The sequence below is a fragment of the Terrapene carolina genome, unplaced genomic scaffold (genome assembly GCF_002925995.2).
Source record: "Terrapene carolina triunguis isolate 2854851 unplaced genomic scaffold, T_m_triunguis-2.0 Scaffold165, whole genome shotgun sequence".
In the NCBI taxonomy this organism is placed as follows: Eukaryota; Metazoa; Chordata; order Testudines; family Emydidae; genus Terrapene; species Terrapene triunguis.
In genome coordinates, this window is record NW_020664516.1 from 981,291 (window position 1) to 1,005,875 (window position 24,585).

The 24,585-nt window shown below is 44.9% G+C and overlaps 1 protein-coding gene across 1 annotated transcript in view; it reads left to right on the plus strand.

Annotated features, from left to right (window-relative positions):
• Positions 1 to 24,585, plus strand: part of LOC112103276 (ran-binding protein 10) — a 142,903-nt gene that overhangs the window by 24,546 nt on the left and 93,772 nt on the right. The window contains exon 3 of the mRNA XM_026653804.1: positions 4,133 to 4,185. Within this exon, the coding sequence (XP_026509589.1) occupies positions 4,133 to 4,185 (53 nt within the window). The remainder of the gene's footprint in view (positions 1 to 4,132; positions 4,186 to 24,585) is intronic.

Here is a 24,585-nt window from a genome sequence, read left to right on the forward strand (position 1 = left end):
TCCTCTTTCTCTGAGTTGCAGTGCCACTATTCTGTAGCACCTTTGTTGAATTTGGAAGCACCTGAAGCCAGTGGCCCTGGGGATGGGGGCTAGCAAAAGTGGGGTGGGCAGCATCTTGTTTCCTTTGCCTGAAGTTCTTAGAGGGGGCTGAGTACCTCTGTTCTATGGCCACGCTAGCAACTTGCCAGGAGCCTGTAGGCAACCTTTCCTTTTGAGAAGTTTTATTTCTGTAAAAGGATCTGATTTTTATTTTTCTCTGACCTTTTGACTCTTACCCTTAAGTTGGTATGTTTCATTGTTTTGCTGTAACTTCCTAGGAGTCACTTTCATTTACTAAACATTGACACTTTCGCAGGGCTTATCTATACAGGAAGTTAAGCTGAATCAACTAAGGCCTGGTCTGCATTGCCACTTTACTGCACTGCAACTGTCTCGCCCCCCTGAGCGCTGCAAGTTTCAGTGCTGTAAAGTGGCAGTGTAGACAGGGCACCAGCACTGGGAGCTACTCCCCTCTTGATGCTGTGACTACACAGCCACGTTAAACCACTGCCACGGCAGCACTTTGATGTTGCTAGTGAAAACATACCCTAAGTGTGAATTTAAAAGTGTACTTTATTTTGGAATTGAATTAAGCTAAAGCCACTTCACTTCTCAATGAAAGTGTCCACACAGGGGTTTAATGTGTGTTTAACAAATGCACTTTGAATTCAGACCTCTAGTTAATTCAGCTTAACTTCCCTTGTATACAAGACCCCAGTGTTTCTATTGAAGTGGAAACCTACAAGGCTTCTTTTTTGCTGGCTTTTTAAAACTTGAATTTCAGGGAAGGAGAGAGAACAAATATATAGCTCATGTGCTGAGGCTGAAGTATCTCAGTACAATGAAGGACTATTCTAGGCACCTTCTAACATGCAAGAGGATAGGAGGGGAGAGTAAATCTAAAACATGGAACCAGACTCTTAGAAATCCACATGCAATTTCATATGTAAAAATGTGTATGCACAACTATTGTCTACATGGAATCATATACTCTGTGGGGTTTTTTTTTAAAAAGCTAGCTTACACTGCAAGCAGTTTTAACTTCTAAAAAAGAGTTGTACATAATGTGTATTTGTGACAGCTTCATGGATGATGTAATCATGGACATAAGTATGCATGTAGATCTGGGAAAAGAATATAACTGCTTGCCGTGGACATGTTAGGGAGCTTATATGTCTGGGGCGACACTGAGTTCTTAAAAAATGATCTTAAATTTTTGAGTTTTTCCTACTTGAAGGTCTGGGTGTCTAACTGAAAAAACTGAGTCCATTTGGGTTACTTAATACATATACGTTTCACTTCTAATAAACACCATTATAAACCAGTGACTTTAAAAATTGAAACAACTCTTCCATCCTTATGTGGAAAGATGCCACTCATGCACTTTGGGATACACTGATGGAAAACGTTCCAAAGTCCGAGGTCCTCAAGACCTACATTAGGTATTAGCTCCTCCTGATTTCTCATACTCTAGTGCAGTGTTTCCCAAACTGGGGACGCCGCTTGTGTAGGGAAAGCCCCTGGCGGGCCGGGCTGGTTTGTTTACCTGCCACGTCCACAGGGTTCTGCCGATCGCGGCTCCCACTGGCCGCAGTTCGCTGCTTCAGGCCAATGGGAGCTGCTGGAAGCGGCGTGGGCCGAGGGACGTACTGGCCGCCACTTCCAGCAGCTCCCATTGGCCTGGAGCAGCGAACTGCGGCCAGAGGGAGCCGTGATCAGCCAAACCTGCAGACGAGGCAGGTAAACAAACCGGCCTGGCCCTCTAGGGGCTTTCCCTACACAAGCGGCGACCCCAGTTTGGGAAACACTGCTCTAGTGGGAAGGAGGATAGTGGATGGTCCTTTAGGTATGCTAGGCCTAGACTGAGGCCTCACTAAAAGTAACCTCTTGAAGCACAGTTGTAGCGTAATATGCAGCCAGTGCAGTTTTTGGCGTGCAGGCTTTTCCAGTTGTTGCAGACAGCCTTCCAGTGGCCATGCTGCTGTGTGATAAAATACTAGAAAGTGTTTAGTCATGTTTATGTGCCTATCCAGGACTCTAGAGGCTGTACAGTCATTAAACTCAGTAAGTTTAAAATGACCAATGACATCCTGAGCTACCACGCTAGACTGTAGGGAACAACTCTGCAATTGCAGGGGAACAGACTAGAAAGATTGCTTAATGAATCTTTTCCACCTCAGTATTGCAGAATGCAGCCATAGCTGCAATTAAGGGCTTTTCACAGGTAGTCTCAAGGAGCCGATTGCAGCTGTCACCTAGCTCTAGATGTCAAACAACAAAGTGATGTTCAAATTGAGAGGAGTCCCATATATTTTGCAAAGGAGAGTCATTGCCCAGGCATTGCGCTTCCACATTCAGCTTATGGCGAGGGATGAATGAACAAAATAATTGCAGTTTAGAAATCCCTCCGATAAAACTTAAGGTGCATGAGGGAGTTCCCACCTCAGTCTTTTCCAGGTTGAAGTATCAGATAGCTCTGCTGCAGTCTTAGCTAGCCACTGTGATAGCACCAATACAGTAATAGACATCTGAGTGTCTTCAATGCACTGACGGGCTTTACGCAGTGCCACTGTTTCAGTTCATAAGAACATAAGAATAACCCTACTGGGTCAGCCCAATGGTCCATCCAGCCTAGTATCCTGTCTTCCAACAGTGGCCAATGCCAGATGCGTCAGAGGGAATGAACAGAACAGGGCAATTATCAAGTGATCCATCCCCTGTCGTCCAGTCCCAGCATCTGGCAGTTTGAGGCTTAGCGGCACGCAGAGCATGGGCTTGCATCCCTGACCATCTTGGCTAATAGCCAATGATGGACCTGTCCTCCATGAACTTAGCATAAAATCTAAATTGTGAGAGAGATTTGGAGTTGGATGTTTAGTTGTCTTAGCTACAACTGATTAATCACACTTGTACTCTGAGATCCTGATTTAGATTTAGCAGTTTTTCTCCCTTCCTCTTCAAATTCCAGTTCTGTAGTGAAGATGTAACTACTCTTGTTCAAGGCAGTCTATTAAGTGGTGCATGCTAGATAAAAGTGGAAAGACTTAAGTGATAAGTACTCCGTTACCAGCCTTATGTATGTGTGATTACACTGCTCTCAAGTGATATTTGGTCCCTCCAACCTACATGGGGTAGGAGAATAGCTGAGGTCATTTCTATATTAGGAAACTTGTACTAGTGCAATCAAACAGATTTAAAATGGCTCTAATTGAATTGGTGCATACCTTCAAGGTACACTCATTTGAACTGAGTAAAACTTCCTTTAAATCAGTTTAGCTTAACTTGGTAAGTTTCCAAAGCAAACAAGGTTTAAACTGATTTGAGTGAGTCTACATTAGTAGTTTGCACTGGTATAACTAGATACAGTAGTGCAACTTTTCTAATATAGACCAGACCTAAGACTTTAGGAGGACACTGTTAGCTCTGCTTCCCTTTGTGGGGGGATTGGAGCAGGCAGCTCCAGAAGTGAAGCCCCTTGCAGGAATCCCTTTTGACTGTGATGTGGATTTACATTGGGTAAAGATCAGTAGCCAATGTGTTGAGTTGCTTAGAATGATCTGATGCTTAAACCTTGTTCGCTCTCTTAGAATAGAATATCAGGGTTGGAAGGGACCTCAGGAGGTCATCTAGTCCAACCCCCTGCTCAAAGCAGGACCAATCCCCAGACCGATTTTTGCCCCAGATCCCTAAATGGCCCCCTCAAGGATTGAACTCACAACCCTGGGTTTAGCAGGCCAATGCTCAAACCACTGAACTATCCCTCCCCCTTTTGTCAGCTGCTTGTAAGTCGTCACTTTATCTTGATGCATGAAAACCAAGAGGCTTGCAGCTGTGATTACTGTGAGGTTCTAGTTTTCATACCAATTAGGAGCTGCAGGAATGTAGCTGCAGTTGGAGAGCAGAGAGGCATCAGTTCCCATGGCTGATTTAAGACATTTTCTCTTTAATTCCAGAAACTAATCAAAATGCTAAGGGAAGTCTCCAGTGAAACACTGCGGTCTAATTTAAAATGGTTTCCTATATTTCTGGAGGGGAGACTCTCATGTGACTTGACCATTCTGTGTTTAACTAACAGAATTTTGTTTGTTTGAAGGTACATGGGAATAGGACTCTCAGCCCAAGGAGTCAACATGAACAGACTTCCCGGTGAGTCATGTTAAGAATTGTTTGTACGCAGTGTATTAATCTTTGCAGTAAAATCGTATGATTCTCAGAAAAACATGGTCTGTTTCCTCTTCAAGAGGTTGGAAGCAAGGATGCTGTTTGGAGAATGGTACATGTGAGCCATGGATGTGTTTGCATTTTTTAGGGCTGGTCTTCCCAGTCCATGACTGTAAAGCTCTTACTCATTGGTGTGGAACTCCTGGCTGTATGTGGGATGCCTGCCTTAAAATGAGTTGGCACTGAATGTGCACATCAAGTTTGAACTCTTTTCTGCTCTTGTAAGGCTACTTCACAGAAAGCTTGTGTATTTCTCTCACACACACACACGCTTGGGAGCCTTTGCTACTGAGCTGCTGCCAATTATTATATCGCCTCATTACTCTTCAGTATTACTTTTTAATGTAAGATCTTTGAGTTAGTGAGTTTTCTTTCTTTAGAAGATGTCAAAATAACACAATATTGTAAATGATTCTTAATAAACAAGAAGGCATTCACTTTTAGACCTTGGGTCCTGGTGACCCGGTTCTTTCAGCTGATTGCTGACATTAGAATGTTTCTGTGTTTAGCAGAAAACATGGGTGGGGGAGAAGGGAGGTGGAAGAATAGAAGGGAAGAGAATAGGTGATCAGAGGTGGAGGGAGAAGGATTTTTTTTTTTAAATGTTTGTTTGTTTTCGTTAGTGGGACAAATGGATTAGGATAACCAATTGGTTGATATGGCGGTCTATAGTGTTGAAGCACACATAGAAAAGGAGAGGCAAGAGATGCAGGTAAATTCCAGATTATCTGAATAGTTCAGGCGGGCAGTGGCTCTCAACCTTTCCAGACGACTGTATCCCTTTCAGGAGTCTGATTTGTCTTGCGTACCCCCAAGTTTCACCTCACTTAAAAACTACTTGCTCACAAAATCAGACCTGAAAATGCAAGTGTCACAGCTACTAGTACTGAATGATTGCTGACTTTCTCATTTTTACCATATAATTATAAAATAAATCAATTTGGAATATAAATATTGCCCTTACATTTCAGTGTATCGTATATAGAGCAGTATAAACAAGTCATTGTATGAAATTTTAGTTTGTACTGACTTTGCTTTTTATGTAGCCTGTTCTAAAACGAGGCAAATATCTAGAAGATTTGATGTACCCCCTGGAAGATCTCTCTGTACCGCCAGGGGTACGTATATCCCATAATGAGAACAGGGGCAAAACTCTGACAAATCTCTGGAAAGTGCAGTTCTCAATGATCTGAACTGTGGACAGCTCCATTTGCCTGGACACTTACTGTCTATGAGGCCGGCTTCTTTTTTGTTACTTGTTTGTGGTATTTTTTTTTTAGTTTGGTAGGATCTTTATCGGAGGTTAGAAATAGCCAATTTTCTCCCAGAAAAGGAAGTGGGAAATAAAGCAGTATAAAATTAAGTCCCAGCATAACAGCCAAAAAGCCTTTCAAGGGAAGGAAATCTTAATGTGTTCAAAGTCTAGGGGGAAAAGTCTGTTGCAGTAACTGGAATGCACAAACTGAAACAAGTGTATCCAAAGCATACACGAGAAGTCAGAATGATCAGTGCTGGTAAAATAAACCTTAACAAACTGTCTCATTCCCAGGTGGATAATGCCTGTGAATTGACTTCTTATGAAAGACTTTCCCCATCTTCTAGGAGAGCTACTGTGGGAAATCCGTGAAAATCTCCTGCAGCAGGGGGTGGGACATGTAAGGACTCTGGGCTGGAATGTGTCCTGACCCTTGACTCCTCTTCCTGCTGTCACAAGGTCATACTGATCTGTAGCATAGTGGTCAATCATCTCTCAACCAAACCCTCTGGATGGATGGGGTGCACATCTGAGGCCTTAGGATGGGAAATCTATATGCAGCCAGAGGCTGCTAAGGTGTGAAAGATATAGGTTGGTGGCAGAATAGAGCTGGGGAGAATCTGAATGGAGCATTGTGCAAGGTTTTGGGGAGAAGGAAGAATCAGCAGTTGGGACTGAGGGGAAAACTTGACTCTTTCTCCAGCATTGTAAGGGTTAAGAGTGAAGTCAAAAGCAAGAGAACATTTGTGTCTAATCTCAAGCTTAATATTTGCTCTGAGTATCATGTTTATCTTAGAAGTATCACAGGCCACTAGAACATACCGTTTCTATGTTTTACAGCCATACAAGTTAAGTTAGAAAAGCAGCTACTGAGGCTTGCCCTGCAGACCAGCATTGCTGTGATCTGTATGTGCCAGCACTGGCAGAGTCAGCTGGGCCTTGGAGTGTGTGTGCGTACGCGTGCCTTCCAGTGACTCCTTTCAGCTAAGCAAAGAGTGGCATTGAGGGGCTACAGAGGTCTGAACCCTTCCTACGCCACATGGTCATTACGATGAGCAAAAGTTCAGAGTCACACATTGCCAAAAAGAAGCAGCTACTGGGTTTCTCTAGTAGCAATCCGTCTCCCAGAACTATCAAATCATACCTGTGTATTGGAAGGGCCTGGTGTTTGACGCATTGTAATGGTTCCTTTTTGGATTATATGTGGGACCCTATGTAGTCTGGGGTTCTGGAATTTCCCGTAGATTCCCACCCCTTTCTCAGAACTGTTTCAGGCTTTCAATGAATTATTTTTCTCACCTGTTTGGTTGCAAAGAGAACCTAACAAACATGAACCAAGTGCAAAGTGATGCAGTAACATCTTGCTGAAACAAAGCTCTGTGTTGTGAACTGGCCCATTCTCTCAGAGGATTAATGTTGAACCCTAATGATAATTGAAAAGTCAACAATTAACTCTTTCACTTCTGATATCTTCAGCAGAATCATCAAACTAATGTGTTTATCCCACAATCTGAAACTGCTTCCCATGACTTCCCAGGTGCAAAAAGGCCCAAGCACCCCCTTACCCTAATGCCAAAACCTCCAGGTTCTCCTTTTTAATTTCTACAAGGCAGTTGTATATGCAGTACAAAATTCTGCAGTGCACTTACAATTAAAAATGATGTAGCCTTGTAAAATTAAAATGTAATATCTTAATAATCCAAGGATAACCATGCTGCTGGAATTCACTTTCATGTTTAATTGAATACAAATTTTTTTTAACTTCTGCAACTGCTGCAGAATTTCTAATTTGCTGCATGGGCGTGCTGCAGGATCCAGGTGCCATGCTGAAAAATTTAGGTCAAGCTTACCATGCAGTACACAGGCTCTAAACCAGTTCATTAGTTGCAATTTAGGACAGCGTTGTGGTAGAAGGGTTGCCCTTAAAGCTCCCAGGTCACCATGCTATTGGTAGGTAGACTGGGGATAGGCCATGAAGGGCCTTGTAAGCGAAGACAGTTAGTTTGTTTATTTGTGCTAGAGAAGGGGGAGCCAGTGGAAGGATGACATGGTTAAAGCGATGGGGTAGGAAAATGATCTTTGCTGCAGCATTGTGAATGGAGGTGAGTGAGGACAATATTGCATTTGTCAACACCAGAGAAAGGGATGTTGTGGTAATTAGGATGTGAGATGAGAGCCTGGATGAGGGTTTTAGTTTTGTGGCTGAAGAGGAAAAGCCATCTCTTAGAAATGACACACAGAAAGAACCTGCAAGAGGACCTAGAGAGAGATCTGAGTCAAAGATGACACCCAGGTTATGGTCCTTAGTGACTGGCAGGATGGTGGCGATGTCTGCAGTGATGGAGGAAAGATGCAGTGGGAAGAGTAGGAGCTCTGTTTGGCCATGTTGAGCTTGAGCTGCTGGCTAGAATTCCATAAGGAGATGTCAGAGAGAGAGAGGCCAAGATTTTAGCTTGGACAGCAGATGGATCTGGAGTAGAAGTAGAGCTATGACTCCTATGCATACAGGGCTGCCTGGGGGGGGCAAGTGGGGCAATTTGCCCCGGGCCCTGCAGGGGCCCCGTGAGCCCTCACCCGGCGGCGGTCCGGGTCTTCGGAGGCATTTCGGTGGCGGGGGGCCCTTCAGTCGCTCCGGGTCTTCGGCAGCATTTTGGCGGCGGGTCCTTCAGTGCTGCCGAAGACGCGGAGCGACTGAAAGGCCTCCCGCTGCCGAAGACCCGGACCGCTACCGGGTGAGTACAAGCGCCGCAGCTTCCCCGCTTTGCCCCAGGCCCCCTGAATCCTCTGGGTGGCCCTGTATGCATAGAGAGGGTGGTTGAATTTGTGTTTGTGGATGAGATCACCCGGGGATAAGGTGTAGAGGGAGAAGAGAAGGGGACCAAGGACAGAGCCCTGTGGAACCCCCATAGAAAATTAGATGGGATGAGGAGGATCCCTGAAATATACGCTGAAGGAGCAGTTAGAGAGGTTGAAGGATCAGGGATATGGCTACATAGCAGTTGAGAGTGTGCTTCCCAGCGTGGGTAGGGAGATGCACTTGCTCTGCTCGAGCTACTGTGCTCAAAATAGCAGCATGGCTCCAGCAGCCCAGGCTAGCCATCTGTATATGTACCCAGGGGTTTTTTGGGGGGGTATGTACTCGGGTGGCTAGCTTGGGCCACGGCGGCCTCATGGCTATTTTTAGCATGCTAGCTTGACCAGAGCATGCACGTGTCTGTTTGCCCATGTTGGGAAGCACATTCCCAGCTGCTTTGTAGACATATACCCCAGAAGAAGACAGTCATGGACGCTGAGAGAGGACAAAATTTCAAAACAAGAGCATGGTCAATGGTGTCAAAGGTGGCTGCCCGGTCAAGGAGAATGAGGGTGGAGTAGTGGTTCTGAGCTTTGGCTAGGAAGAGGCCATTAGACTTTGAGAGCTGTTTCAGTGGAGTGCCAGGGGTGGATGCTGGATTGGAGAGGGTCTAGGATGGAACTGGAGGAGAGGAACTCCAGACTGTGGTTTGTAGACAGCACATTCCTCCACTGGGTGGATCTGGGTTGGGGGAGACACGTGGGGAAGAAGAGGCACCCCATATTTGCAGCAATTCCCACTGCCAGGCAGGTCTAATTTTAAGTTAGAATTGCCTGGTTTCACCTCTTAACAGCCAATCTGAAGCCTTTGAGTGGACCGGCCTGTTCAGGTTTAAGGTGGACTCTTAACATTTGAAATGTAGTTCTTTGTAGGTAAGTTGTTCACCAGTAAAGGACCAGTTGGTAGCAGTCTGCACTAATCCCTATGACAAAGAGCTCAGACGCACACAGTGGACTTTGCTGAGGGTTCCCTGCTGTGTATTTGTGTAGGCTGTCTTTGCAAGAGGATTCATTTGTATAGCTGGTGTCTTCAAAGCCCCATGCTTGTAATTTGTAGAGTTAATTTTCTGGAAATTTTTAATTAGTTCTTGGTCTTTATCTGTTTTAATTGTGTAGCATGCTCCTTTCCATGCATCTCAGTTCAACTGGTCTGCCCAGTCGGTTGTAGGAGAAATGTAATTTTGAAGGAAAAGGGAATAAACGGCTGGAACTGCAAAAGAAACTATCCACATCAACTTGCCATGTTAAACTGAAACGATGAATGCAAATCATTATAGTTCTCCACAACTTCTTGGCACAATATTAATTCAGCTTGTCCATTCACTCATCAGGGCTTTCAGTGTATGTGACTCCTCCCTGTTAGAGGATGTCAATGTCTTTTGAACCACTACATTCCAGTGATTATAGTGAGAGTTATCTGTTCTCAGGTTAACTGAGCTTCACACTGACTGACCACCTTGTTGATAAGTGCTCAGAAATGTGTATTGTAGCATAATGTAAGTACTTCCATGAATTTCTAGGAGACTCCTGCTTTTCCTAATGAAGTGTTTAAAAGCCATATCCTCCAGTCAATATTCAGACATTATTCCATATACCTCAGTGATGGTTTTGAGTAAGAACTGCCAAAATTGACCCTAAGTCTGGAATAGGCCGAGGCAGTAGAATTTCTTTCTTTTGCTGGGGTAGTTGCACTGCAACCAGATTCTTTCCCTTAAACTTGCTTATTAAAAATTGGTCAATTTTCTCTTCACCTGACAGCCATCTATCAGGGCAAGCTGTGACCGGAAATCACATCTAAATACCACAACCAGCTTTCCTTGCTGGCCAGACAAAACAAAATAAGCCCCTCAAACCAAAATAAGAGTGCTGTCTACATGGGTTGCACTGTTCTAATTAAATCAGTTTTAAAATCAAATTTAAATTTAAGTGGTGCAACTTTTGCATGTAGACTAGGCTTTAGGTTTGAGCTATACAGATTTTGAACTAGTATAGCTAATTCAGTTAGGGATGACCTTTTTTTTAACCAAAAGAGTTGATTCTGGTACAAGTCCCCTGTGTGATTGCAGTTATGCTGGTATAAAGGCGCTTTATACTGGTATAGTTTATTCCCCCTTCCCATACAGGAATAGCTGTATTGCGTATAAACACCTTTATAACTGTATAACTGTGTCCACACTGAGGGATGTACCTCTTTAATTATACTTAAAGCAGTACAGCCTTTTGTACAGACAAGGCCTTAGTTTTTCATTTCCTTCTGTAGTTTCTTAACCTATGACACTTATTTAGTTTTTTTAAAACCCTGTAGGTTCTGCTGAAAAGCATAGTTTCATATAAGTGAGAGAATACGTACAACCTGCTTTCATTCCTTTAACAGTGGGCACCGTGAAATTTCATTCTTTAGAGTATGTCTAGGGAATACTGTACTGGTTTCTGAACAGATTTCTCTGTATCTCTTTGAATTTTATTTTATCCTTCTGGCTGCTATGTCATTATACTTCAAATCAGTTTCCAGCTACATGGGAAACTTTCATCCAAACTGAAAACTTTAAAAAAAAGTTTTTATTGAAAAAGTTGTTCTATTAGGATCTTATCAAATATGCAAATGTCTTGTTAGCTTTTTAGATAATTGTTCTCAGTGAAGATACTTTTCAGGGTGTTTAAATCGTAACCAGTGATATTTTGCACTTACATAGCCTTTCATCTGAGGATACAAAATAACTACACAAACACTAAGCGTCACAACTGCCCTGTGAAGTAAGTAGTAATTATCTGTTTTATGGATGTATAAACTGAGTTTATGAATGTTTAGTAACTTGATTAAGAGGACATCAGTAAGTCGCTCTAAAACTTTTGTTATGTCTAGCTCATTACCCAGACTAATGACATATTTAAATACTTTCCTCAGATGAGATGCACTGGCTGTCTGTGGGGAGGGAGGTAGAACCCAGTCTTGAAGGTCATTTACCTAGTACAGAACAGCTTTTTCTTTCTGGGGTTGAGAGTTAACTGATTGTGAATGGAACTAGAACCCACAGACTGCATGGAAACTACTGTCTGATGAGCTTTAGGCACAAAATGTGGCCGTCTGGTGTTTGAATGTCTTTGTACTGTTTATATGCAGTGTTGTTATAGCTGTGTCAGTCCCAGGATATTCGAGAGACAAGGTGGGTGAGGTGAGGTAATATTTGTACTGTTACGTTAATTCTGGAATCTGCTTGCTGAATGACTGTGGGTCTTTTTTCTGAGGGTGATACGTGCAGTGAGGATGTTCGAGGATGTAGTGAATGTTCAAGACCTTCGGTTAGCATTTAACTGCTGGGTTTGAGCCCGTGAACCTGTTTATGAAGTCATGTGCAGATCAGCCTTTCAGGAGAGATCTGTGGACATTATTAGAGTGAGCTCATGTGATCTATGCTATACTCATTGAATAGCAATGCATTAGAGCTCAGTTTGTTGTTTAACCTTTTCAGGGCTGATAAGAAATGTATCTGAGAGACAAGGTGGGTGAGGTAATATTTTTTTATTGGACTAACTTCTATTGGCGAGAGAAACAAGCTTTCAAGCTTACACAGCTCGAAAGCTTGTCTCTCTCACCAACAGTTGGTCCGATAAAAGATATTAATTACCTCACCCACCTTGTGTCTCTAGTATTCTAGGACAGGGGAGGGCAAACTACAGCCTGTGGGCCGGATCTGGCCTGTCAGGGCTTTCAATCCGGCATGCAGGACTGCCAGCCCCATGGCTCAGTGGGGCTAAGGCAGGCTCCCTGCCTGCCCTGGCCCCGCGCCACTCCTGGAAGTGGCCGGCACCACGTTCCTGTGGCCCCTGGGGCAGTGGGGGCAGAGGGCTCCGTGCGCTGCCCTTGCCTGCAGGCACCGTGGCAATGGGAGCTTTGGGGGTGGTACCACAGGTTAGGGCAGCGCATGGCAAAACCGCCTGCCCCACCCCACCCCCAGGAGCCACTGCTGGGTATGCTGGACACTTCCGGGAGCGGCGCCGGGCCAGGGCAGGCAGGGAGCCTGCCTTAGCCCCGCTGCGCGCCGCTGCCACCCCAGAGCTGCTCGTGGTAAGCAGCACTGGGCCGGAGTCTGCACCCCGAGTCCTTCCTGCCCCCTAACCCCCTGCCTTGAGCCCCCTGCTGCACCCCTCCTGCACCCCAACCCCTTGCCCTGAGCCCCTTCCCGCACCCCAACCACCTGCCCCAGCCCTACATTCATGGCCCTGCATACAATTTCCTCACCCAGATGTGGTCCTCAGGCCAAAAAGTTTGCCCACCCCTGTCCTAGGACCAACATGCTTACAACAGCCCTGCATACAGCAAATATATCTGGTAGTAATTTTCAAAAGAATGTTGAGTCAAGTGACTTGAGTATCCGGAAATGTGCCAGGTTTAGTCCACAACCAGGTCTTTCCCAGCAAAGACACTGACAGGGCTCACTGAGAAATGCCAGGTTCAGTGCCAAAGGCTTCAGGCCTCTGATGCTGCTTCTTTCCAAGATGGGCTTTTTGGCCTCTAGTGGGTGACAATGGCTGCCAAGTTTGGCTTGTCCAGACCCTTCCTATATTGCTTGTGCTGTCCTAGTGTTACTTTAGAAGACCAGTCTTCTTCGCTAAGCGCTGTGACAAGACAGCTCTCTAGCCATGGCAACGATAGGCCGGCCACACCAGTGCCAGAACTTTCTCACTGGCGGTAGCAGGGAGCATCTCTGCAGAGCGTCCTTCCCGCATTAAGCCAAGAGGCACTTTGCCTTCAGGATTCCATGTCAACGACTGCTTTCCCTGTGGAGGAACACTTTGGCACTCACGGTTCCAGGGCAGGACATCTGCTTCATCCTGAATTTGCTTTGGCTGAATGAGGGCAGGGTGGAGTACTTGGGAAATGGATCTGAGCCGATGGATATATGGTTTGGAAGCAAGCTGAGCACTTTCCAGAACAACCGAACATAAGAATGGCCTTAATGGTCTATCGAGTCCAGTGTCCTGTCTTCTGTCAGTGGCCACTGCGAGGTGCTTCAGAGGGAATGAACAGAACAGGGCAATTATCAAGTGATAAATCTTCTGTCATCCAGTCCCAGCATCTGGCAGTCAGACTTGGGAACACCCAGAGCATGGGGTTGTATCCCTGACCATCTTGACTAATAGCCATTAACGGACCTATCCTCCATGAATTTAGCTAATTCTTTTTCAATCCAGTTATAATTTTGGCTTTCAACATCCCTTGGCAATGAGTTGCATAGGTTGACTGTGTGTTGTGTGAAGAAGTACTTCCTTTTGTTTGCTTTCAACATGTTGCCTTTTAATTTCATTGGATGAATCCCTAGTTTGTATGTTATGTGAAGGCGTAAATAACACTTCCTTATTCACTTTCTCCTCCCCATTCATGATTTTATAGACCTCTATCATATCCCCCTTTAGTCATCTCTTCCAACCTGAACAGTCCCAGTCTTTTTAATCTCTCCTCATATGGAAGCTGTTCCATATCCATTATTATTTCTGTTGCTCTTCTCTGTACCTTTACTATTTCTAATATATCTTTTTGGTGATGGGGTGACTAGAACTGCACACAATGTTCAAGGTGTCTGTATACTCTGGGTTGATACATGATGATATTTACTGTCTTATTGTCTATCCCTTTCCTAATGGCTCCCAACATTCTGTTTGCTTTTTTGACTGCTGCTTCACATTGCGTGGATGTTTTCCGGGAGCTATCCACAATGACTCCAAGATGACTTTTTTGAGTGATAACAGCTAATTTAGATCCCATCATTTTGTATGTTGGGATTACGTTTTCCAATGTGCATTACTTTGCATTTATCAACATTGAATTTCATCTGCCGTTTTGTTGCCCAGTCACCCAGTTTTGTGAGCTCCCTTTGTAACTCTTTGCAGTCTGCTTTGGACTTAACTATCCTGAGTAATTTTATATCATCTGCAAACTTTGCCACCTCACTGTTTACCCCTTTTTTCTAGAACATTTATGAATATGTTGAATAGGACTGGTCCCTGTACAGATCCATGGGGGATACCACTATTTCTCCCTCTCCATTCTGAAAAATGGCCATTTATTTCTACCCTTTGTTTCCTGTCTTTTAACCAGTTACTGATCCATGAGAGGACCTTCCCTCTGATCCCATGACTGCTTGGTTTACTTAAGGGCCTTTGGGTGAGGGACCTTGTCAAAGGCTTTCTGAAAGTCCAAGTACATAATATCCACTGGATCACCCTTGTCCACATGTTTGTTGGCCCCCACAAATAATTCTAATACACCTCTACCTCGATATAATGCTGTCTTCAGGAGCCAAAAAATCTTACCGCGTTATAGGTGAAACCGTGTTATATTGAACTTGCTTTGATCCACTGGAGTGCGCAGCGCCCCCCCCAGAGCACTGCTTTACCGCGTTATATCTGAATTCATGTTATATTGGGTCGCGTTATATCAAGATGTATATTGGTGAGGCATGATTTTCCTTTACAAAAGCTGTGTTGACTGTTCCTCAACAAATCGTGTTCATATATGTGTCTGGTAGTTCTGTTTTTTACTATAGTTTTGACCAATTTGCTTGGTACTGAAGTTAGACTTACTAGCATGTAATAGCCAGGATTGCCTCTGGAGTCTTTTTTAAAAATTAGTGTCATAGTATCTACCCTCCAGTCACCTGGTGCATACCACAGTTAGTAGTTCTGCAATTTCATATTTGATTTTTTTCAGAACTATTGGGTGAATACCATCTGGTCCTGGTGACTTATTCCTGTTTAATTTATCAGTTTGTTCCAAAACCTCTTCAATCTGGGACAGTTCCTCAGATTTGTCACCAAGAAAGAATGGCTGAGGTGTGGGAATCTCCCTCACATCCTCTGCAGTGAAGACCAATGAAAAGAATTCATTAGCTTCTCTGCAACGGCCTTGTCTTCCTTGAGTGCTCCTTTAGCACCTCGGTCATCCAGTGGCCCTGCTGAGTGTTTGCCCTTCTTCCTGCTTCTGATGTACTTAAAAAAAAATTTGCTGTTAGTTTTTGCGTCTTTTTCTAGTTGCTCTTCAAATTCTTTTTTGGCCTGTCTAATTATACTTGATTTGCCACAGTTTATGCTCCTTTCTATTTCGTAGTCTAGTGAGAGGCTTGCATTGAAGACGGGGTGTGGTGTGCAATGCAGTTGGCAAACCTGGAAATAGTTTGGGTTCCTCGAGCCACACTGTCATCTCTGGGTGATTGTTAAAGCAGACCTTGCATGGCATTTGGTAGACGTTTGCCTAGAGCTGGCCCGAGCGTTCTCAGCTCTTACCTCTAAGTTTTGACAGCTATGCTGACTCATCTAATTTTTGTCTCCTTTTGTGTTCGACAGTAGAACACTTACGTTAGCATCCAGGATCATAACTAACACATGGGAGATGCTTGGAAATTGTATAACACTTTTCCCCATTTTGGAGTGGATCAGGATTTGAACCTGGATCTGCACATGGAAACTGACTGCCACTTTTGCATCCTGATCATGAGATTCCTTGAGGTTGGATAAGTGATCCTATTCCAGAGTGGGATCTTAACACAGCCTACTGAAAACAGCCTGTAACAGATCTGTATTGGTCAAACTGAGATGTAGGTGTTTCCCTGCCCTTTACTGGATTGTCTCAAATTCTCTTAAGGGAGACGAGGTACATGAGGTAATATCTTTTATTGGACAAACTTTTGTTGATGAAAGACGCAAGCTTTCGAGCTTACATAAAATCAGTTGAAACGTAAAGGTCAATGGGGACATGTGTTGTAGAACAGTTCATGGTGCATGAACCTGCAAGCACAATTGCTGGGATGCACAGTGCTGAGTACCTGTGTCTATTTGAGGAAGGTACAAACTTTCATCACATGGTTTGATTACTGGTTACCGTTCCTCATCAACATGTTATGTTGATTTTTTATTTTGAAACCTGTTATTCCTATGTCTAATTCCTCTATGGTAAAGCTAAACCCTTTTAGTACTTCCTTCCTATATCCTGTTAAAACACCAACCAGTGTGTGTCTGTTTTCTGGGGAAACATTTTTAAAAAGTGAGTACTGTAATGACCAGAAGGAGGTGAGAAGAGTAGCTGCCCAATTCTGCACTCTGTTAATACTGAAGCCAAGCTGTGAGCTACGCTGTGTTACACAAATCCTTTTAGAACCGTTTAGTGTTGGCGTGCATCGTGCAAAACAATTATTTGAAGCTTGAAGTGCTAGTTTAACTCTTCTGCACAAGGACTTCATCTCCTCTGCAGCTGGACTGTGCTTGGAATGATGAATGAATAAGATGGGCTTTAATCCAGCTGGAAGAGCTGTTTAAGGTTACCTGCTGCAACTTTACCCCATTGAGAAGATTTGGAAATTACAGGCTACCTTAATAGGCTTTTTAAAAAAAAAAAACAAAAAACGTTTAAGATTACATAGAAAAATGATTCAGTTCTTTGGTCCCTATGTGTGCAGTAAGGAACTGCAGTCTTCCCGGCTGCTCTGATGCTGCATTAACAAGTAAACATCAGTAGGATTCTTCTGTAGGCTGCCTTGTTTATTTACTCACCCTGTTTCTCTGCCAGCATCCCTTATAGCCCTAACTAGGACAACCAAAGTAAGCCCAATGAGACTGTTGGCAGCTTGCCAGAAACTAAAGGGTTGTACCTACGCTGCATAAAATGGAGGAGATTTGAATCCTCCCCATCATTAATATGAAAATGAGATTCACAGATTCCAAGGCCAGAAGAGACCATTGTGATCATCTAGTCTGACCTGTAGAGCACAGGCCAGAGACCTTCCCCACAATGGTTCCTAGAGCAGATACTTTAGAAAAACCTCCAGTCTTGTTTTAAACATTGTCAGTGACGGAGACTCCACCACGGCCCTTGGTAAACTGTCCCAATGATTAATTACTCTCACCGGTTAAAATTTCTGCCTTATTCCCAGTCTCAATTTACCTAGCTTCAACTTCCAGCGATTGGATCACATTAGACCTTTCTCTGCTAGATTGTAGTACCATTATTAACTATTCCCCATGATATGGGCCATGGAGACAACAGTCCTGGTGACTTATTCCTGTTTAATTTATCACTGTCTCTGTTCTGAACTCGCATGTCAGTACCTTGTTCTCCGTTCATGGAACTGATTATAATTATAAAGACCAGTGAGAATGAAACAGTCCCCTTCAAGCTCTTCCTTCTTGGCTTAAAAAATCCTAGTTTTTGTGATATGACTCCTAGTTTTTTAAGTTGGTGAACAAGGCTGTTCTGTGCATGAACCTGCATATTTAATTGGTGCAAAGGCTTTTCTGTCCCTCGGCCTGAGTTGTACTGGCCAAAGGAATAGAAGCCACCACAAAAATGCAGCTGATGTCTGACCTTACCATGTCCTATTTTACCTTGCAAGCAGGTAAAACTCCAGCTGATTTGTGCTGAAGGGAATGGTACGTTAATGTACCTGGAGTAAAGCTTTAGGAAAGGAAAATCCCTTAACTCCCCTGCCCTCTCCCCCCAAATGCTTCCATGTGTTGCTGCTTCTTGTGGAAGACCCTACCCGAAAGAACAGAATTGCTCCCAAAAGGCCTGTTGATCGCTGCATGGCTCATGATGGCAACGAGTGCAGCCTATGTATAGTCCTTCCTGCGGGTGCTACGCTGAGGGAGTACATGAGATGTATATTTTTAAATGGTGAGTACATCCATTCCCTCTCCCCCACACATTCCAAATGCTGTAACATACCAGATAAGCAAGTTATTCTAACCACTACAGCAACAGCATTCAGGAAGTCCTTACCCGGGGATCCAAAATGAATTCCTCACCAGTGATCACTGGTTAATGGGAGCCCTATCTGACGCGGGGGACCAGTGGACCCAGCACAGCAGCACTTGGGGCAAATCAGTTAGTGTGCCTGTGCTCAGCATGTGGATCTGTGCGCTTCAGTCAGCAAGTAGTAGCCTGCTAGGTACTGGAGATTCACCGTCATCTCCATGCCAGGGGACAGGGGTCAAAGTGATCACTGGCACACTGTGGGAGGGAAGGTCTCCCTTCCCCTGACCCCAGTCAGCCTCATCAGAGGGGTCCTGGGTATCCCATTTTGGCCTAGCTTGGCAGGACCTCTGTTTTTGGTCTTCACCTCTTCCTAGAAGGTTCTGCTAACATGATTTGGTTTAAGGAGTCCTTCCTTCCTGCCAGATCTTCATGGTCTCTAAACATCCGGAAGAGTGAGGATCCTACTCACAAAGGGCCCTGTCCACAGTGAGCATCAAAATGTCTGTTTTCTCCCCCCACTTTGTCCAAGCTCCCAGGGGATTCCCCCTCCTTCCAAAATGTTGCTTTTCTTGTATATTGAAAAACAGACAGACAGCAGCCTCCTACCTGCCCCTCCCCCAATCAGCCCTACAATAACAAAGCTATGTGTTCAAATTTAAATAAAAATATTCATCAAGGAAAACAGATTTTTGTGTCATGCTCCTAGACTGTAGGTTATAAAACAGCATGGGAAGGAGTCCTTGTGAAAATGAATGGACACCTATTTAATGGCTGGTTCCAGTGTTGCATAGACTTCTCCTGATGGTGCAATGAAACGGTGCATGTTACCGCAGAACTGCATCCCACCTCTCTGTGCTCTCTCCCCTTCCATGCGACTGCGCAGACTGTACGATTGGGGTGGGAAAGAGAGCTATTGATAAAGCAGCTGCTGTCCCGTGACATCTGCACCAGAGAACGGGCTCATTGCCCGAGTGTCATTTTTTCCCCTTTCTTGACAGTTTTGCTAGTGCATTAATAGCCACCTTGATGCACGTGCCTCTTCTGTCCCTGATAAACGACATCCTTCCAGGGGATGCAGTAGGGAATGAGAGGCAGAGAAACTCATTTAGAATCCGCTTGCGTGCTTCACACTCGCCACTGCTAATTGCTTCCTCACAGACAGCTCACTATATACTTTCAGCATTCGAGCTACAGAACTCATCTACCCAGGAAGGAAATGTCAGATTTCAGGCCCGAGGTGCTTTGAATAATAATACAGTGGCAATCTGCACTTACTGTCCAGCTATGACATCAGCAGGAGGAACCTCAGCTCTGGAGCCAAGCAGACCGGGTTTGGGGTAGTGAAGATGTCAGTTCAATAGTGCACTAGCTGGCCCTGCTGTCTGTTGTAGAAATACCTGTCTGCATTGCCCTGAGAACTACGGCTCTTGCTTTTCTGTGAATGCTGGCAGAGCTGCAAACAGGTGCCGGCTATCCTACAAGCCAGTAGATTCCCAGTTTTCCCTCAGATTATTTTTCCTTAAATAAAATCTCCTCAGTAAATAAGTGTTGCTTTGGCTTGTTCAATGACTGTTCTCATGGTACTTGCAGTATTTCTCTGTCTGGATGGTCTGGTGCCTGGATTGCCCAAGTGCAGCATAGCCCGACTCTATCTTCGGAAATCACTTGCTGCAGAGTGATTTTTGGGCACCCCTCTGAGCTGGCCTGAAGCTGCAGCATGGGTGGTGTACCGTGAGCAGTGACAGGTAACCTAGCCGATGACTAGAGGCTGCTAGCAGACTGCAGTGTAGTACGCTGCTGAACACAGCAGTCCAGCCAGACCTTGCCAGCTGTTTTAAAAGGAATTGTGAGCAGCCAGTGAAATAGTCTAGAGCTAGTCAACTCACCTGACTGAAATACAAGTTTGTATTTGAGTAGGAAAAGTTAAATAAAAAATGGAACCGTTTTGTGCTCTCGCACTTAACACAGCAAGAGGCTTAGTAACTCTAACAACCCTGATGACCACGTGGAAATAATTGAGACCCATGCAATGGGCCACACACAGCAACCATTGCCATGAGGGATTGTGACTTCTCAGCAGGAGCGGGCGGGCAAAAGTCACATTTGCAAGCCCAGTGTTCTGTAAAATGATACACAAATGATGGCTGTTCAGTATGTCTTCTTCAATTTGCTTGAAACGTTCGGCAGTACTTTGAGATCGTTAGTATTATGGCAGTGCCTGGAGGCCTCCCGTCAGCGTCAGTCCTGCAACCTGACCTGAACCTGATGGGACGCGACTACAAGTGTCAGGTCTGGGTCAGGTGGGAAAACCTCCAGACCCTCTCTGTTGAGTTGGGTCAGATCTCCTCCTATTGCCCTTGGGGTAGGCGTGGCAGCAGTTGTGTGCCCTGCCTCTGCCGAACGCCATCACCCCACTGCTGTGCATGTTGCGGAGTGAGTGTGCTGAGGAGTTGCAGTGGCTTTCACTGCACAGAGAGGGCTGTTGGATGGCAGGAGCAGGGCATCCAACCTGCTGCCATGCCAACCGCGGTGGCTGCTGCGGGATGTCCCAGTACTTCAGGAATGGCATGTGCCCACCCCCAGTGTCGTGACCTCGCACACAGCATGCATGCTGTGCGTGACACGTTCTTCAAAGTGGTGTCTCTGCTCGATGTTACCTCACACGCATCGTGTGTATGACGTTGCGCCCGCAGGTACGGAGCAACGTGCTCTTCAAAATGGCTCCCCTGTTAATATCGGGCAAAACCACGCCCAGCTTTGGCTCCGTACCAGACAGAGACAAGCCACCCAAAACAGGACTGTCCGGTTAAAAAATGGACGAATGGCCTGTCTAGTGCCAACCCCATGGTGGCAATAACCCAGGTTCGGGCAGAAGGGTCGGATTGGAAAATGACTCAATCCTCTCGGGCTCAGGCTGGGCCTAAAAATTAGGCCCAAGAACACCTCTACAGAGCCCATTATGCTAGCAGCTGTATAAATACATACAGAGAAATGGTCCCTCCCCAAGAGCTCACAATCTGAAGCAGCGAAGGCAGGGGAGGTGGCTACGGCATACAAGCACAATGGTCAGGGTGATGGAACCAACCTGCAACAAGCACCCATATCTCTTATTGGCATTTCTTATTGCTGTTACATAAACTCTAGATTTTAGGCTTCTTTGGGTCAGCGCAGAGGGCTGGAGATGGGGAAGAGGAGGAGTTGGTTGAAGTAAGAAGGGTAGTGGGTAATGAGAGGAGTCTGAAGGGGGAGGTAAGGAGGTTGAGAAGTCCACCAGGCACAGGGGAGAGTTGAGGTGGGCAGCGGTGGGGGAAGGGGTGGGATGAAAACAGTGGTGATACTACAGCAATGAGACGGCAGAGCCCAGGTGCCACAGTCGAGTGAGCATCAGACTGTGAAGGCTCCTCCTGGCTGCCATTATTCTCCTTGTGGAGGAGGAAGGATGCTTCCAGTGGGTGCTTCTGGGGTCTCTTGTAGGGGCACAAGGGGACTGGAAGGCCCTGATTTTTACCCTCTATATTCTGTGCTATAGTTGGTATTTGCTGCATTTGGGAAGGAGGTCTGCAGACCTACATAGCCTATAACTCCTCCTGTAGGTTCCTTCTAATTGTGACTTCTGGTCCCCATGGAGAAGCAGGCTTAGGGCCTCCCCTTCTCCAGATGAGCCCCTCTAGTCTGGAGGTGGGATGTGACAGAAGGAGGGCTGGGAATTGCCTGCTGTAGCTAGCTAGTACCGACTGCTTTGGAGAGGAAGGACCCAGGGCCTGCCTTCACCTTGACGGCTCCTTTCTCCAGGTCTTCATCTATGTTTGGTCTCTTGAGATTGTAAGCTGCTTGGGACAGGCAGCGCCCAGCACAGTGGAGCTCCAGCCCAAGCCGTTCAGCGCTCCTGCGACACAAGTAAAGATTTAAGTCACTGTGGTCGATCTCAAGCAAATTAAACCAAGCCTAGCAAAATCTCTAATTTGTTCAGTCCTGTTTGATAGAACCCTGTGCGTGTGATATTTGAACTTTAAAATCTGCTCTTGGTTACCACATTCATTAATTGTTGGGTAAATGTGAGATGACAATACCTTCTACACTGGGTAATATCCTAGTGGAATTTCCCAAATGTAATTTGATTCTGATATGGCCCAGCTGTATTAAATCCCCTTCCCTTGCCAACTGGGAGGAGATTTGACTTTACTGGATTGTTTTATTTGTACAACCTTCAGTCTAAGTCCCAGGTTCCACATCATCCAACCCTGCGCTCTCCCCATGCTGTTGATAGTGAGGTAGAAATAGTAAACATGGGTAGTTTATAAAAACATGCTACACTTAGGGGCTGTGGAGATAAAAGAGAGTGGAAATATTTTTTTTCCATCCTGGTGCATCTTTGCAGACATGTAAAAGCAGCAAAGAGTCCTGTGGCACCTTATAGACTAACAGACGTATAGGAGCATGAGCTTTCGTGGGTGAATACCCACTTCTTCGGATGCAGACATGGAGTGTCACTGTTCTTTCCTATCCACGGCTTGTTCCTCCTTTAAGCCCTATATATCATGTCCTGCCACCTAGTCAGTGGTCAGCCTCTAAGTTGAACTGTCCCTTGGCTGGAAATGTCTGGTTAGGTAGAAATATGGAGAGAAGTAAGGGGGAATGTTGGCACTGATATATGTAAATATACTTGAATTGTCCCTCTGGATACATCTGGAAATTCCTAGGGAGCGTTGGAAAATGTTAATTGGAAACAAGCTGGGTCATGTTTAATTAGGGATTTAGTTCAGAATGGGCTGCCTAAGTCTTTGAACAACGTAAACAAGAATCTGGGATTTCAATACATGCAAGTAAGATGCTTTTATAAAAGAAATTTGATGTGATAAAAACGAAATGTGCTTCGTGAGACTGCTCTGCAGGAAAATGTGTTGACCTAAATCTTCATTGAATATTTATGCTATAATTGAGAGGAAGGTGGGAGGAGGAAAAAACAACTAAAATTTGTCATATGAGCTTGGAGAGAGGGCAGAAGACTGGTTCTCTGACAAAGGTTGTTGTAAGATTGACCCCATGTATGCTATTCTAGGCCTGTATTGGGCACGAAGGTTAACAATGCTCAGCAAAAAAAAAAAGTTGTCTTGCAGCGTAAAAAGGTGGAATTTCATGTCCATGGTATTGTATCCATGTCTCATTTTCTCCATTTTAAAATAATAATACCCAACATACAGGGGTGCTAGGAGGCTTAACTGGTGATTGTGAAGGGCTGTAAGCCTGATGAAAGCTGTGCATTATACCTAGCTTTGGCACTATCCAAAATGTAGCTGCTCTCAGTGTCAAGCTGCAAAAAATGAACCACAAATGTGCTGTGTTAGAGTCTTCCTGACCCAAACTCTGCCCCTCAGCCTGAGGCTACTTTTGCCAGATGTAAAGGCATTGTTTTACTTATTACCCTATTTGGTCAAGGACTTGATTGAAGGTTAGAAATTTCCTCCTTTATTCAAAAGTGTCCAACTGATCCAAAAGATTATGTGCTCCCGGCAGAGCCTCTCTCTGGCCTGACTCAGTTCTGTCCCCTAGCCACTGGCCTGCTTTCAGTCACGCTCCCGACCACAGTGCTGTTCCCAGCCCTTTCGCTGACTTGGCTGCGTCTGGGCAAGTTACTTCCTTTACCACCTCTGTCTTCCCATCTGTAAATTGAGGATAATCATATTTGCCCATCTCACTTTAGCTTTTTGAAACCTATGGATGAAAAGCCTGTTTAAGGGATTGTTTGTTAGTAAAATAATCAACAGAATAACATTATTGACTTGATTAGAATTACTTCTGGATTTCGTTTCAAATTGTGTCATGAATGCATGACTTAGAGGAAAGCAAATGACAACTACAATATATTTATTTGCTGTTGTTGCCTCTTGTACTTTTACATCTTATAATTAAAGTTAATGCTTATGAAACAGAGGGATGGGTTGATTATAATGGTTGAAACAAACCACTGTTTTGTACCCTTTACCACTCCCAGCCAGATCTTGGCCAGTGAGCCGTCTTCTCCCACCCTTGTGCCTCGCACGTTGCCAGTTGTGTATGATGTGGGCAGATTTTCACTTTGGACCTAGAAACTAGGATGTGACTGTGATGCTCTGTACCTCAGGGGAATACTCAGCACCCCCATGTTCATCCTTATAATATGATCGTGTGGTATCCAATGCAAAGTTTGTCATGTCGGTGTCTTCGGAAGGCTCATGATGCACTGAGCATTGTTGTTACAGTGATGTCATAGTAATGTTACAGGTTGTAATTTCATGTATATAGTTGAGGCTGAGAATGTGTCCTTATGGCTTAAAACAAACCCAGGCAAAAGCTCTCCAGGAGCAGAGGGGCAGTTCACACTTCATCAGGGCATGTATGGGACAAACCCAGCCCAGCCTCACAGGAACAAAGGACACTGGCCTAGGTAGCAACAAAGGATCTGTTGGACTCTCGAGTGAGTCCCCCCCCCCCC